Here is a 17,336-nt window from a genome sequence, read left to right as displayed (position 1 = left end):
TCCTGTGCAAGGGTATAAAGAGCAGAGAGGCTGCAAGTTTCCCACTGTTCTCATAATTCAAAGCCTGTGTCAGCTGAGAACTCCAAAAGGGGATGGAGGGCAGGTCACAGGATCTATGCTAACAACAACATGAAGGGTAAGTTACCATTCTTTCTTCTTCAAGTATGTGTCAGTATGGATCCACTGTAGGTGACTGGCAAGCAGTATCCCCTCAGGATGATGGTAATGAGGAGTTCAAACTGAATTCAGTCAAAAAGATGGTAGCAATGCTCTCTGGAATTTGATCTAGCAGCTATATAGATCAATGCATAATGTTTGACAACATTACTTCACATCACCGCTTTGCAGATTTTAGCATATTTTTAAAGCAGACAGAGAATGTCACTTGAGCTGTGGTGGAGTGTCTTGATGTTCTGTGGGATAAGTACACCAGCCAACTGCTAACACATGATAGATTATCTACAGTACTTATATATCTCTGAGGAGATGGTCTGACCTTTAGAATAGCCATCAGAAATAAATGAGAAGCCAGTCTGAACTGTTTGGTTCATGATTGTGCCAATTTGTCAGACCAGGCCTGGTAGAAAGTGGCAAGGTGGTTCCTGAAGGTGGTGACAGGGTCTGGATTGGCTTCATTGTAACTCCTGACACTTGAGTCAAACCTTCTGCATTTGGGTGTGCAATGGAAGAGGAGAATGATGGGAGTCTCCTGGAGCACCAAAGTCTTTTTCTTGGTGGATACCTGGACTGTGAGTCCTATGAGTAGGATGGTGTCCTTTGCCTCTTTTGGGATTGATATTTGTACGGCTTTACCACAGATTTACCAGGTTGGTGCTATGCCCCAGCCTTCAGTCTCCTGGGAGTAATCCCTTTACTGTGCCAGATCACCAGGGTCCACACAGCCTCAGTGACTTGGTCTTTGGGCTCCAGCACCCCCAGAGAGCTCCTACAGAAAATCCACCTTCTGAGGGAGCAATGCAACTGAGTAAGTACTGCAGTGACAGAGAACAGCCTTTTCAAAGCAAAGTAGCATTTATTAGTCAGTTGGAATACAGCTTCAGAGAGTCATTAGGTTAGCAGGGAAAAGCCAGGTTTAAGACAGCATCCATATTGGTTGAAGCAATGGCTATACCAAGCCATGATTCTCTGAGGTCCATCTTCACTCTCTGCCCTTGTCTATGTGAGTGTCTGATCGCTGCATGAACCTTAAAAGAGAGTCCCCATGACACTTCATGCCTTTGTTTCCAGTTGCAGTCTTTTTACTCTGCTTTCTTCAGAGTACTGAAGGAAGTAGCCTGCTCTTGGTTGTTAACCACTCATTAAGTGATAATGGTCAAGTTCTTGGCTCTTCCATTCACATGTATATAGATTCCAGTGAGTCCTTGTTAATCTGGTTCCAATCCAGACATTTTACATAATTCAACCCCACCATCCTTCTCTCCCTTGTCCCAGGAGAATAACGACCCACCCCATGTCCCATCCAATGTGTGGTCATACAAAGTGGGTAGGTACCCTGAGTCTTATATATGGTTCATAAAAATATTACAAAATTCCCACATTCATCACAGGCTTTCCAAAGGGAGCCAGTATGTAATTCTCTAACAATCTCAGAGTGGCCCTTGGAGTTCTTAAACAAATGGTGCTCTTCATCTGTTCTGCTGCTAAAGAGTTCCATCTCTTCAAAGGGCAGTTCTCGATGGTGGACTGTACCTCCTTGGGAATGCTGGCTGCTAGCACCCATGAGGACAGTGTTATGGCGACAGTTGTGGCCATCAATCTCATGGCTATATTGGATGCATCCATGGCCACTCGTAATGCCTTTCTGTGACTATCTGGCCCTCTTTTTTTTTTTTTTGGTCTTTTAATTCTTCCCTATTTTCCTGTGCAATCTTGAACAGAAAGCGTGTGACTCCTTCTCAGGAGAGGAAGTTAAATTTTGGGAACAGGGCCTGACTGCAAACTATCTGGAGCTGTAATGAGGCAACGGATTACGCCTTGCACCTGAAGAGTTCTAGTTTCTTAGTGTCTTTTTTTCCTTTGCGGTGCCCTTTGTAGACCTGGATTTCTCTTGCACCACTGATAACACCAGAGTTCCTGGATTTTGTTAGAAATAGAAATGTCTGAAAACATTTAGAGGTACCTGAGTATCTCTTTCCACTTGTTTAGATGTGGGAGGAAGAGTGGCCTGAGACAATCAGATGTACCTTCGCTGGTTTGAGTATACCCCAGTTGGTTGGGAGTGCAATCCTGGCTGGGGATGTGGAGTTCAGTATTGTTGGGGCTGGTGTCACTGCCTCATCTGGCAACAACGATGATTCTTTGGGAGAGGATGAAGGTTATTGCTGTCCCTCTGTCACCTCAAGCTGCTCACAGAAACCAATGTCCTGCTTCATCATGGGTGGCCTGACTAATGACACCACAAGTGAGAGCCCGCTCTCTTCCTTGATGTGTGAGAGGGGGATAAGCTCTGGGACATGTGTAATGATGCTCTCCACTAAGGCCAATATGGCATGTTGTAAGGATACTGGCCAGGTCAAGGTAGGTCACCATTATGCCATTCATGTCTTGCTTGAGGGGAGGGTCCTAACTGAGAAGCCTCTGGTATCCTCCTTAGGGTCACTTTCTGACCGCAAAGGAGGGGGGGTCTGCTTGAGGTCAGTAAAATCTAGTAGGTTGGAAGTAGTCTCTTTCGAAAGATGGTACCTTAGAATGGTATAGCCTCTGAGCCAGAATGTTTCAGCAAAGGACATCAGCTACTCCACTAGGATATATCTCCAGAGGCTGATGGGCCTAGCCATTAGTACTGATGTCACTGTCAAGTTGTCACTCCTGTGTGCCATACCAGCAATCTGTGTTGCATTTCCAGTCTTAAAAGCAGTGGAGGACTTGCAGACTATCTCTGCAGGACTGGTATTTATGCCCTCCTTGCAAGAGGATCCCGTGTGGTGTTTCGAGCCATGTTTATGCTCTGTCCTGTCCCGCCTCTCTGTTGCTTTTCAGTGCCAGGGCATAGGTATGAGATCTATCACTACTGAGGTTGGTGCCAAGGCTTTTGTCATCGGCGTCAAGGTTGTCAGTGCCAGTATCGTTGGCACCGTCACTGATGCCTTTTTTCCTCACCAGATCCAAGATCATGGTGCCTGCTTGAGGGCATGCTCACTAATGAGAATTTCTTTGATTCTGGTCTGGCAGTTATTGCTTCCTTAGGGTCAGAAGTGGCCCAGATGGACTGCTTTAGCAGTAGTTTTTCCTTGAGGACCCACAGGTCAATTCAAAGACCTGCACACTGAACACCAGTCCAAGATGTGGCTTTCCCCTAATCAGAATACTCAGACTATGACCAACACTGAGGGGAATGAGGCTGTCACAGGGTGGGCGTGGTTTGAAACCTGACAGTTCTGAGTCTGCCAGGAGGTGTGGCAGTTAGCACAAAGTGCCTCATACTGCTGTGCAGAGAACTTACTGGAAAGTTTCTCCTTTCTTTTCTTTGGAAACATCAAATTTCGGGGTTTGTGAAGTAGTAGTTCTTCAAGATTTGTGAAAAAATGAATTTTGAAGTTCTGAAGAAGGTACCACTTGCTGGGTTCTCTCTCGCTGCCATGGGCAGTAAGAGGGAATGGAAGGAGGGTCACAGCTGCTCTGCCCTTTATGCCCTTTCATGGCAGCATGAGGAGGCAGAGCCCCAGACACTACTACTCAAAAGACTTTGATCTCACATGCAAGAGGTGCATGTGCACCTACAGTGGGATCCACACTGACACAAACTCAATGAAGAATTTTGTGAATCTGGGCTGATTTTACTTAGAGTATTTCTTACTTGAGGAATTTTCCATGTACTTCATAGACAATATCCTTCTGGGATTTGGACTGGATTAAGTCTGCCTCCATGGTAGTGGTTTTGAGTCTGGCTGGGTGTCAGTTGTATTTGTGGTTTTTTGTTTTTTTTTGCCAAAAGCATATGGTCTCCTGTTTCATTATACAGAAATGACTATATAGCCCAAGTGTTATGTCGGACACTTTACTGAAAAATGAAGGAGAAGATCTTTTTCAAAAATATAAGTATCTTCTGTAGTGGAGGAATAGTGACAGTTATAGGTGAAGTAAACTTGCTTTATCTACAGATATTTTTATTCAAATTTATCCAGTTATGCGAGTTCTCTTTTAAAATAAAATAAAAAAAATCAAAATGGGCAAGTGTTCACACTATCTTGAACAACCTGAAGCTTTTACCTTTTTAACCCCCCCACCCCAAAATTCACATACAATGTGTAATTTCATAGTAAAAACAAAAAATAGACAGCAAAGAAAAATATCCTCAAACTAAAACTTAAATAAATTCCCCCACAATGTACATGACAACTCTGCCTCTGTGAAAAACTGATACTGCACATGGGAAAAAGTTTATTTTTCATATCACTGAATACTGCTTTTTAAAAAAAATAATACTCAGCACATTGACTTTCATATGAGTAACTAAAAGGGAGGAAAAATGTTACTTCATCTAATATTTGTTAACAAAACTTCACTCGTCCACGTTATCCGACTTCAGGTGCACTATAACGGCACATAAAGACTTCTTAAGAAGAATTTTAAACAAACAGAATTTATCCTTCCATAAAGAATGCTGAACTGGAAACACAGTTAACCCTCACGCGTATTAGCATGAACAGCACTAGGAAGAACCACTGCATCCAGCATCTGCTAGCTGGCCAGAGGAACACAGCCCTCTGGTGCAAAGTGAGCAAGATGTTCGGCTTCAGCAAGGGCACAATAAATGGTTCATGCTTCCACTTGGGGACCTCCAGGATATCAATATTCTCAGAGGTTGCCCTACCTGAAAGGACTGAAAAAACACAGCTAATGACTAGACCACTCATAAGTCCGCCCCACACCTGGAAAAAAGTGAAGGGGAATGTAGAAATCATTTCAACTGTATTTCCTACCATGATGTATGATGGCTTTCAGTGGTGCTCAAAAGGTACAACTTAAGTGGCCAGTATTTTTTGTGTGAATAAATTAAAGGCCATCGATATAAAGTATCATCTTCTGACTTTGAATTAAAGCAGCCATTTTGGTAGAAAGGAAAATGTAATTTATCATGGTCAGACAAAGTGCTTTTTCATTTTCCTTTCAAGACCCTTTCATCTCTGCAGGACAAACACACACAGCACCAAGAGCCCCGGGAAGAGACTCGCCTACTGTGGGGTAAAGAGAAAGAGTCCAAGATGAGTTGGGAGAGATTCTAGATAAAACAAATCAGCAGATAATAGTTTCAGAAGGAACAGACTGCATCTCAGAAATATAAGGATGCAAGAAGGGTGGAAAGAGAGAGAGGCTGCACAGGAGAAAGATTCATGGAGCATGACCATAGGTTGAGGGAGGAAGACAGAGCAGCAGAAGGAGCTATTTAAGTGATTACTTGAGCTCGCTGCTACCAGACTGCAGGCTTTAGTGACGCTTTAGTGACTCTTTCAGCATCTGCTCCAGCCCCATACGAGTCCCCTTCACACTTTCATCTGGCTGTATCAATTCAGAAATCCAGCACTTTCTTGAGTCTACTCCTGGCAAAAAGGTTCCCCCTATTCCTCACAGACATTGTGCAGAACACAGAAGGCTATAAAAATGTCTGCATTGACAACACTAGCGTCCAAATGGTTTTGAAGGCATTGCCACTGGGATTTCAGTCTGCCAAATGCACCCTTCACCACCATCCTACAGCTAATTAGCATTAAGTTGAACTTTCTTTTGCCAGGTCCTCTAAAATCAGGGGACAGTTTCATAAGCCATGGCAACAGGAGGCAAGCAGGGTCCCCTAGAATAACAATGGGGACAGTGACTCCATTTATAACAATGTAATCTCGTGGGAATAATATCCCAGTTTCTCCAGGAAGGTAAAGTCCTGATGTTCAGAACATTCTGGTATCATGCACCCTGCCAGTGCATCTCACATTAGTATCCATGAATCTGCACGTTTGGTTCACAAGGGCCTGCATAACTATGGTGTACCCTTTTCAGTTTATGTACTCATGCTCCTTCCGAAAGGCAAACCCTGGGGACAGGAGACCCATCAATGGCCCCAGTGCAGTTTGGAAAGCCCATTCTCAAAGCCAGCAATTATTTCAGGAACATTTGTAATGCCCATCACCTCTGGGTACATCACTGTCCTGATGGCCTCACAAATCTCTGCCACAACCACCTGTGCCAGTTGATTTGCCAACTCTAAACTGGTTAGCCACAGATCTGTACTAGTTAGGGGTAGTCAGCTTCCAAATGGCTACAGCGACCCACCTCTGGACCTGCACAGTCTTCCTCATGAGGTTGTCATGGTGGTGGAGGGTTGGGGCAAGCAGGGTTTCATGAATCTCCAGAAACACCTTGCTTTTTCATTCAAAAGTTCTAGACCCACTGCTGGTCATCCCAGCTCCATATGACAATGTGATACCATCAGTCGGTGCTTGTGGCCCTGCTCCAGAAGCACCAGTCTACCTGGGGGGAATCTGCATCTACAGCAATAGGCATGAGCAGCATCTGCTGGGGCATGGCTGGTAATCCACAGAGAGCTGCCTTTGGCAGGCCAAAAACTGCTGCTGAAATGTCCACCAGGATTTTAAAGATGCTTCCCCTGATTCCTGAAATTGGACAAGCGTGAGGTGGAGAAATTCTTATAGTGGGTCAGGATCCATATCGATGGCTCCAGCTGATGGGAATTTCAAAATGGCTTGGCTGGTTGTACTGGCAGACTAAAACATTCTAAAGCACTTCTAGTAAGTTCCTGAGAGATGGACAGACAAGTTCTCTCAAAATCCACTAATGAATCAAGCCCTAGAGCAACTATTGATTGACAAAGAAGCTAGGAAACCTAGGACACGATGGTATATGTCCACAGAAGCTGAAGCTTTGACAGGTTTTGAGGGTTTCCAGTGCAGTAGTGGATGCAGAAGTGTGTGCTTAGAAAACAGAGATTGCAGACGCAGGTCACAAAGGGGATGCCCACAATGCAATTAAAAACCTGCGGCTGGCCCATGCCAGTTGATTTGGGCTCTTGGGGCTCGGGCTGTAAGGCTGTTTAATGGTTCTAGAGCCCAAATTCCAGGTCTACACTACAATTAGACAGCCCCGGAGCTTGAGTCCTGTGAGACAGAGTCAACTGGTATGGGCCAAGCACAGGTATCTAATTGTGGTGTAGACATACCCAAAGACCCAGGCTTACTATGCTGTGTTGTCATACCCATTGATGTCAATGATGCCAGGATTTCAGCCTCAGTTTTTCTATTTGTTGGTTACAAAAAGCTGTTGATCTAAAAGAGTTTCACTTGTACTTCTTGGGCTAGATTTTTCCAATTTCCTTAAGCAACACGTCTAATCAGTTAGATGCACAGTTACTACAACTGAATACAGTATTTTAAAAAACTGGTTCCTAATTTATGGAAGATTAATACAGCTAGGATATGTAGGAATAGGAAAAACACAAAGACAAATGACGGAGATATATCTATCTTTGTTCCAAGTGTTATCTTGAGATCTAACTTTATCTTTATAAAAGATTAGGAGTGGAAGATCAACAGAAGTGGCTTATAGTTTGTCAACTCTCTAAGCTCTACATATCTAACTGAGGCAAAGAGAAAATATACTGTGAAATGTCTCACAACTGGCATACTGGAGCATCTAAAGTATCTGCTAGGTATCACAAAAAAAATCTTTATCCTATGTTCCTTAGAACAGATTAGTGATGCTTTGTGGCTACTATCTCTCTCTCTCTCTCTCACACACAGACACAAGACACACACACACACACCCAAAACTGCTCCACTTGAGAAGCTCCAGCAAACTGGACGATGCATTTTGTTTAGCTATACTTAAACAAAATGGGTAAAAGATGTAGAAATCTAGGCTGAGGACCTCCATGGTATTCAGGATCTCTACACCCAAATGCTGTGTCCACCAATACCCACATAGTAGTACCTCATGAAAGCTTACAATGACCAACAGTTTGTGGCTTGAAAGATTTCTACGAAAAGACAAGACTGCCCAAGAGGCTGTGACACAAGAAGATGGCTCACACTAACACAAACAAAAAAACTTTATTTAGTGACAGTGAAGGTTGCATTAGGACAATGGTTTTCAACCTTTTTTCATTTGCAGACCCCTAAAAAATTTCAAATGGAGGGGTGCAGATCCCTTTGGAAATCTCAGACAGTCTGCACAGCCCAAGGGGTCAGTGGACCACAGGCTGAAAATCACTGCAATAGGATATAGCCCCAAACACCCAAAACCTTAAAAACATAGAAATGAGAAAAAAGTTTCCTATATTCCTTGCCACCTTCATATTGGCTACAACACTGTAGACAAAACTCCATAAGGCTTTCAGTTCCACTTCTAAAAGCCACAAAAACCAATATGTACCCTAACTTCAAACTCACACGAATAGAAAACCTTATTGATCTCAAATGCTCTTTTATCATTCGAGAAGTTCCTTCTTTCCTTTTAACATTGCTGAGGTCAGATCTTTTTCACTTCAGCTACAAGAGTAATTGCTAGCTTGTACGAGGAGTACCCACTAGAGGGGTACTACTGAACACATATTGTCAAGTATCAGGGGGTAGCCGTGATAGTCTGTATCCACAAAAACAACAAGGAGTCGGGTGGCACCTTAAACACTAACAGATTTATTTGGGCCTCCTTGTTTTACTGAACACATACTTTCCCAGAAAGTTGCACGACAACTCGCTAGGCAACAGCAGATAACCTGAGATTACAAATCCTGGATTCTTTCCTTGGGTCTGAAAAAGCAATGTAGGGTAGTGGTAAATACAGGAGAACAAAAGCCACATACATGTGGATTTATCAATCTAAAAAGTAGCATGATTAAATGGCTCAGATTTGAATCTATCATATTAAAGACCTGGGTTTTATTCCCATCTGTGCCGGAAGTGACTTGCTGTAAACTCTCTGTTAATATATTTAACAGAGGCCTTAAATTTACTTCCCTTTACTTTAGAAACATGACATGTACAATTCCCTGGGCTACTTCCCCCACAGCAACCCTCACTTCCTCAAGCTCCACTTCACCCTTACCTCAGGGCCTCCTTCCTTGTGCCCTGAGGTAAGGGTGAAGTGGAGCTTGAGGAAGTGAGGGCTGCTGTGGGGGAAGTAGCCCAGGGAATTGTACATGTCATGTTTCTAAAAGGTCAGCTACCATAGCTGATACTATTAGGCTCCCTGGGCTGGAGCCCAGAGTAGAGGGTGGGCCTGGGCTCCCCCCCCCCCACCTTTGCCCCCTGATTAATCAGTGAGACTGGGAGACAACAGAGACTGTGCAAGGAAGGATAACTTCTCCTCACTTCCCTCGCTGGCTTATGATGAAAATGGCTCAGTAGACCGTGACCCTTGTCTCTAGGGAAGGAAGGGTTACGTGGAGGGTCACAGTGAGCCTCTGAGGCTAGCGAAATCCGCCAGGAAACACGGGACCCACAGAGGCAAAGACAAAGCTTTGTCACATAACATGCATTTCATCACTCTTACTGCCAAATAAGGCCATGACTGTAGCTCTAGATTTCAATCAAGTATGAATTGCCATCTTCTCCTCTGCCCCTCCCCCATCGGATGCATCCGATGAAGTGAGCTGTAGCTCACGAAAGCTTATGCTCAAATAAATTGGTTAGTCTCTAAGGTGCCACAAGTACTCCTTTTCTTTTTGCGAATACAGACTAACACGGCTGTTACTCTGAAACCTGACACATATATGTGTTTACTATAGAGACTTCACTCAACATTTTTCAACTGACAGAACGGAGATTTCTTGTAATGGTCACCTCCTGAAGAGTGTTCACCTGACTTAAGTCTTGGGCTGAAGACTCTTTAGGTTAGATCATTTCTTAATTCTAACAATTTAAAAAAAAATGAAATCAACAAGCCCACTATCACTTCCAGAATATTAAGAAATACACTAATAAACAAACTGAGAATAACTGTGTGATACTGGGACTTCAAGACCCAAAACAAAAGGCAGCGGAAAGACTAACTGAGGAAGCTGTATTATACTAGTATGTTTACAACAATGTTATATATAACATGTAATATTAGTAAATAGTGCAAATTACAGTTAGCCATCTACCTGTTTATGTCTGTGTCTGGAATCCAATACAAGGGTAAAGACAACAGGCACAAATTAAGTAACAAAAAGGGAGGCACCCTCAGGAAAATCTGGCCATAACATTCTACAAATTTTATCAGGAAAACTATGATTTCAGAGACTCTTACAGCTGAAGTCTTTAAATTTTTTTTTTTTACTTCTCTGGGCAATGGGTGAAATCTGCCTATATTTGATTCTCTCAAACCTTCATAGAAATACATTTGATAAGCTATGCTTCTCATCTCACATTAAGGACATTAATGGTATTCAATTCTTTGTACTTTTTGGTACAATCCCTAGTTATTTTTGTAAACTACATAATCAGAGTTTATAATTATTTTGCTAATGTTATGTAGCTATTATAAATACTTCTCTTATTCAAAGGAACTATGAAGGACTTTGAATCAACACCAACCACATTTTTGGCAACTATTTTTTACTTATTTAGTGCCCTTCATCTAAGTATCTCAAAGTGTAAGATAAGTATTGTAAGTAAATTGACAGAATTTAAGCATAACATTTTCAGAACCACTTAAATTATTTAGGAACCTAAATCCCATTGACTTTCACCTCTACCAAATAGCTTAAAACATTTAAGTAATGGTTAAATTAGTGGCACTGTCAGATTAAAAATAACATTTAAAGAACAAATTTCCCTACCTACATTACTACCAACTCCTTAATTTGTTAAAACTGCTACAATTCTTAAGAATCTTAATTTACTTTAAAAAAGGGAGGGGGGGAGAGAACGGAGATCCTAAAAAAGAAAATATAATTTTAGCATTGATTTCCCTTAGCAGGGCTTTTAAACTGGAGAATGCTTTTAAGTATCAGAAACGTTTTTGTGCATACCTTTTACATATATCGTGCACACATTATTGTCTACCTTCTATTATGGGGATTGCTGATATACCACTGCTCATTGCTTATGCAGAGGAAACCAGGTGCACTCAGAGGCAGTACCCACAAAAATTGGTCAGCTTATGCTTTTCAGCAAATGTTCTCTGCCCAACATACCAGAACCAGAGATAACATTTTCAAATGTGCCCAAGTGAACTGACAAGAATACGAACGTTGTACAGTGAGCTGAAAACGTGCCATTCATTGAATACACACCAAAAGATCTTGTTACTTACAGTTGGAATGCATATCTTGCTCAAGGGGTTGCCATCCAGTAGGTATGATCCATTGAAGGTCACATATTCATCATAATACTGCGGTGCCTGAGGAATAACGCTACACAATAATTTACGTTTCTCTTCTATTTTTTTCCTTATGTGCAAGTATTCAAAATATGGATTTGCTCTTTCTGAACTGTATGGCTGAATCTCTTCGAGTTTCAGAGAATCTACAATAGCTGCCAAAGACTGCTGGGTTTTCTCCTTAGCTTGCAGTAAAGATGGATTCACTTGTACAGGCTGAGGCACACGTGACACCTTTCTTTTGCGTGGATGGTGTACTTGAGCATCATCTTCCTCAATTAATCTTATCCTTCCTTTTATAGATGCAGCTGACTCACAGTCTTTTTCTGATGTTTGTGTGCAACCAATAGAATTCTGTTTACTCTGACTAGCAAGCATATTTGCTCTATTTCTAGTAATTCTTTGAGGAACTTCTTGCTGATCTGTTTTATGATCCTCAACAGTTTCTTCTACTTCTAGTTTAACTGTCTGACTGTATTTATGTACTATTTCTTGTGCAGTTTGCTGTGAATTATCTTCCAAATTAGACAAAGGGTACTGTGGCAGGTCATGTGTTGAAATATTTTCTCCGCCATCTATAGTGCAATTATTTTTATTAGCTGATTCATTTATAATTCCTTTTGGTATTCCTGCATTTAGTTCACATAGATCAATGTCAGATTTACTATTATCTAAATGTGCTGAAACCAAATTTTCTAGTTGGGCTTTTTCATTTGGGGTTTCTTGAGTGTTAGCTGTGCTGCTATCTACTTCATCAGCACGAGAATTCTTGTAAACAATTTTACTGAACGCATAAGAATTTGTATTTAGTTGTGCATCATTTACCGTAAAATCCTTTTCTGACAGTAATGTAGATAGAGTACTAGCTCTTCCAAAATTCTGTGAAATATCCTTAGTGACGCTTTCAGGATATACAGTGATAAGCACACTGGCCTTTTTAATGTTTGATGGGAACAAAGTGTTTTCAACTTCTCTTGTATTATTGGTGTCTGTGTTCAAAACAGAACTGGTAGTTTGAACTAGATTTTGTTGCTGTTGTACAAATATTGGCTCTTGATTGCTAATACCTGGTAAAGATATGTGTTTAGACATACACTCTATATCTGGGAGTGGCTGGATATGCAAAGAGCAGGGTGACTGTGAAGGTAAAATTGATGTAGATTCCTGAAAACTTGAATTTCCCACAATTTCAGCGTGTTGAGGTAAAAATTCAGATAGTTTCTGCTCTTTTAACGTCCTGTTTTCAGAATCAGGCAATGCTACAACAGTACTAGTATCTTGCTCTGACATTCCATAACCAGAGCAGTTGGATCCATTATTTAATGAATTAAGTCTGTCAAAAGGCACATCCCATGACTTAGTTAGCTGATTCAGACCACTTTGACTATATGGCTCTAGATGCATATGAATTTCTTCGGAAGTGCTCAACTGAGCAGTATTTTTAACAATATTTGCATCCAACGTAACATGCTTGTTGCTACCAGTTTTAGTTGGAGAAGATGTAAAATTGGAATGTGAACCAGACATACTATTTTGAAAATCCCTTTCAGTCAAACTACAAGAAGATACTTCTGGTTTGGGAGAAGTGCAAGTATGACTTGGGACTCCTAGTAGAACACTCTGACTATTTTCTTCAGATGATCGAGGCTGTTTTGTGTGTTCAGAAATAACACTAGGCATACTGCATCTTCGCACTTCTACAACAGGTCTACAGTCATTTAAAACCACTTTAACATCTTCAACAGAAGCTGATCTAATGTAGGCTGGTGGAAGTCTGTTTGCAAAAGGAGGTTTAATGCGCTCTGGCAACTCTGCTAGGCTATCAGTCTCCCTTTCAAGAAGGGCCGGTGATTTGGCCAAAAATGGTGATTGTGAAAAGGACATTTGGGAATCAGAACCTTCTAGCATAAAGTCTGAATCATATTCAATTATGGGTCTTGGAGTAGTTACTGTAGTATGGCAAGAATCTTCTGAACTAGCAACTGAAACCATTGACACTGACCTGGAGCTTAGACCTGTCTTTTCACCTTCTGACCTAGGAGATCTATTTAAGTTATCTAAAACTAATGATGACTTTCCAGAATTTGTTAAGTTCCTTGTGTCTACAGATTGGGATCTACTACTTGTAGCATCTTTCGGCTGCTTCTCTTTCGTGTAAATGTCTGACAATTCTGAGCTTTTTGAACGAATCAGCTCTTTGTTTTTAGATTCAGTTAGTGAATGTTTTGCTTTTTCTTTATCTTTTATCTTGTTAAGTTCTAAACAGGACCGATTCCTTAATCTTTCCTTCTCTTTTTGTTTTATTTTTTCTTTATGTTTTCTATGCCACTGTTCAATTTCCAGATCTTTGAGGCTAAGCATTCTTTCAAAACTAGTTTGCATTAAATCATCATTCACTAGTCTCTTTTCTTTAGGTCGAGTATCTTTTGGTGCTGCTGATGGTTTAGGCTTAAGTTTTTCAGATTCAAGTTTTAGTTTAGGAAAATTATTTTGCTGCATTTTATCTTTGTGTTTGTCTCGTTCTTTATATCGATCTATGTCTTTATCCTTTTTATCTTTCTCTCTACCATCTGGAGTTTTCAGCAATTCATCTTTTGGTTTCTCTTTCAAGGACAATAATTTTTCATGCAATGCTTTACTACTGTCTGCAATATTGCATTTCCTTTCTTCTTGCATGTGCTTTGAGTTTGCTGCTGTTAAGCTGTCTTTATCTCTGGACTTTTCCTTTTTCTCAGCCTCCTTTTCTTTGTCTTTATTTTTGCCTTTTTCTGGTTTACTATACTCACTTTCTTTTTCTGATAGTTTGACCTTTCTCTCAATGCAGTATTTTTCTTTGCTTTCAGACAGGTGTCTGTCTTTGTCAGTCTTTTCTTTGTCATGTTTTTTATCAACTTTTTCTTTGTTTCTTTCTTTGTCATCGAGTTTTTTAATAGTACTAACATTTTTTATCTTATCATTTTCTTTATGACATTTATCTACTTGCTGGGAATTTATCTTTTCCTTTGCTTTTTCTATACTTTCATTTAGCTCTGCTTTCTCTTTCTCTGGCTTATAGTCATGTTTTATCTTTTTCTCTTTATCTAAATTTTTTCTTTCTAACTTCTCAATGTCCTTTTCTTTAACTGAGATTCGCCTCTCAGCTTTTTCTCTGATGTTTTTTTCCTGCTTTTCAGTATCTGCTTCTTTTTCTACTAAATGCATACTAGCTGGCTCATCTTTAGTACCTACAGCTGAACAGAACAATTCTGTTTCTTTATCTGTGAACATGTTCTCTTTTTCTTCTTTTGTATCTTTCACTTTTTCATCCTTAAATAATTTTTCATTTTCCTTTCTGTTTTTTTCTTTTTCTCTCTCATCTTTAAAACTTCTCTCTTTCTGGACATGTTTCTCTTTTACTGATTTATCTTCTTTCAGCATAGTTTTTTCCAGCTTTGATTTTCTTTCTGAGGGAAGAGATTCATGGTCCATATTTAACAATATATCTTCAGTTTCATCACTTTTAAAAAAGTTCTCTTTCCAAAATTCTCTATCAAACTCAATATTTCTTTGTACCTCCTTAGCACTATCTTTGTGTTTGTGTTTTTCCTTTTCCCCATCCTGTTCTTTTTTGTGCTTGTCCTTTTCTCTTTCTTTATGCTTCAGTTTATGCTTTTTAAGTGTTTTACCTTCCTTGTCGATTTTTTTCAGCATACATTCTGAATTCTCAAATGCTGAACTGTTTTCTTCCTCTTTAATTTTAGGACTAGATTTTTCACTCAATTCTAAGTGAAAATCTTTCTGATGCTTGCTTTTTTCTTTGTGTTTGCAAGATTTGCCACTAGAACTTTCCACTAGATATTCAGAATCTGTATTATGATCATACCTAACTACTTCAGATTGCAATGATATTTCAGAACCTCCGGGTGATAAGCATGCTTTAGTGTTTTCTTGCTTTAGTGGTGTTGACTGCTTTTCACTTAATCCACAGGGATGTTTAGGAGATTTGCTAGCAGTAATATGAAATAAGGGTAATGAAGAATCTTCTTTTGGACTAAAAGATTTTTTAAACATCTCCTCCTCTCTAGCTTTGTCTAAAGAATCTAGTCCAGAACTAACTACATTTGTCACTCTAGTATTTTCCTTTTCTTGCTTTAGTTCTTGATTCTCTTTATTTTTGCTCTGATTTTTTAGCTTCCTTTTAACTTTCCCTTTTTGCTTGTGGTCGTTTGAAACAATGTATTCTTTTTTCATTTTTATATCAGAGTTTGGAGTTTCTGTGATAGAACAAGGAGGAGAGACAACCTTTTTGTCCTGAAGAATTTCTTCATCTGAACTTTCAGAACTTGAGTACAAAACTCTGGACGGTTTCTGTTTTTTACTTTTAAATGATTTTGGAAAAACAACTTTTTCCTGTTTCACAAATAAATTATTCTTTTCTATTTCAGACTCATCATCTTTTCTTAGATCCTTTCTAAGAATACGTCTGTCATCAATCATTTTTATCTCATCTTCATCATCATCTTTAAACTCATATTCATCAAGAGCAGATGAAAGTGGTGCCTTACTAGGGACCATCTGCTTGCTGTCAATGACTAGAGATTCTTTTTCTGTTTCAGAATCAACATTCCCGTCTACACTGGAAGGATTTACAGATGGAGTCTCTTCAAAATCTAGATTGAGAAGACAAAAACAAAGAAAATAATGATGGAGATATTGACAACTCCGAATCATATTATAAATATTATGGACATGTATGGATAAATTATTCATTAATTACAGAGATAAAATCTTCACGACAAAATATAAGTTTACTGTTGCACAATAGTTTTATAAAAGACAGCATAAAATATCACATATTAGAGAATTCACAAGTACTATTACAATATTGTCACATACTCTATACCTCAAAAGCCAGTCCTTTTAAAGTAGTAGTTTGACCTAACCAGACATCTTTTACACATACAAACTTAAAACCAAAAAAACCTTTTTTTTGCATCCAGTAAGATTGACTATGGTAAACTTATTTACAGCTTTCAAATTCACAAAACAAAGAGCAAGAGTATGACTAATAATACATTGTGAAATACGTTTGTATACAGCATATAACAAGCAGTATATTAGTTTGTGACTTGTCAAAATCAGGGTTACATTACTTTATATTTTCTACAGTTAAGTGAATACAATGTAATACACTGGTTTCATGCATTAGTTTTTCAGCTCTGATGAACTAGGACCAAGTTCTCATTTAATTCAGTAAGAATTTGCAAGTCTTATCTCAGTTTAATCACAAAATTGCCACTTATGGCTTGTCTACATGTGGGGTTTATTCTGCAGTAACACGAGTTAGTCTGGTGTGAAAATGCCTGCATACACACAACGTAATTCATTACAGTGCCCTAACTCTGCAATCACCAGTTACTCTAGAGTCCTCTTTCAAGCTGTGCTAAGTTTGATAGAACTTGAGGTAGTGCAGCCTATTGTTCATTTGCATGTAATGCTGCCATGCACTACTCTGGCAGTCCTCCAGCTGCTATCCCACACTACTTTGTGTGTTTGTTACTGATCTGTCTGTTTGCCTGTGTGCTTTCCACTGCTCTGAGGTCAAGTTAACCAGATGTCCTCCTCCCCTGCTTAAAAACTGGCAGAGGGCCAGAATCTGCCTATTTGCTCTTGAATTCAGATATATCAGCATCACTGCATATTACTCCAGAAGTATTACAACCAGCCTCGAGCAGCTGCTTGGAGCTGTGCAAAGAGCCTAGATCTCTTCACCATCTGGAGAGAAGCATTGATGCAGCAAGCTCTTGTGGACAGTCAACAAATTAAAGACATGTTTGTAGACATTGCTATGCAGATGTCTGCAAAGCGTCACCACCAGGATGCTGACCAGTGCCAGACCAAAAGCAAACAGCTCAGAAGGACTTGCATTAAAACCAGGGATGCCAGGAAACAGTCGAGACAGAATATAGTCTGTCCTTTTTTTGAGGAGCTGGACAGAATTTTGAGCAACAACACCATTACTG

The 17,336-nt window shown here is 40.0% G+C and overlaps 1 protein-coding gene and 1 long non-coding RNA gene across 4 annotated transcripts in view; one reads left to right on the top strand and one right to left on the bottom strand.

Annotated features, from left to right (window-relative positions):
• Positions 1–16,213, top strand: part of LOC140906838 (uncharacterized) — a 52,228-nt gene extending 36,015 nt beyond the window's left edge. The window contains exon 3 of the long non-coding RNA XR_012157263.2: positions 15,930–16,213. This is a non-coding gene — a long non-coding RNA (uncharacterized LOC140906838). The remainder of the gene's footprint in view (positions 1–15,929) is intronic.
• The window catches only part of ANKRD12 (ankyrin repeat domain 12), a 107,176-nt gene that overhangs the window by 15,227 nt on the left and 74,613 nt on the right, over positions 1–17,336 (bottom strand). For all 3 annotated transcript variants that reach the window (XM_073331576.2, XM_073331577.2, XM_073331578.2), the window contains one exon: positions 11,269–15,983. In XM_073331576.2, the coding sequence (XP_073187677.2) occupies positions 11,269–15,983 (4,715 nt within the window). The remainder of the gene's footprint in view (positions 1–11,268; positions 15,984–17,336) is intronic.

This window comes from Lepidochelys kempii, chromosome 2 (assembly GCF_965140285.1).
Source record: "Lepidochelys kempii isolate rLepKem1 chromosome 2, rLepKem1.hap1, whole genome shotgun sequence".
In the NCBI taxonomy this organism is placed as follows: domain Eukaryota; kingdom Metazoa; phylum Chordata; order Testudines; family Cheloniidae; genus Lepidochelys; species Lepidochelys kempii.
This window is presented reverse-complemented; position numbering and strand designations above follow the sequence as displayed.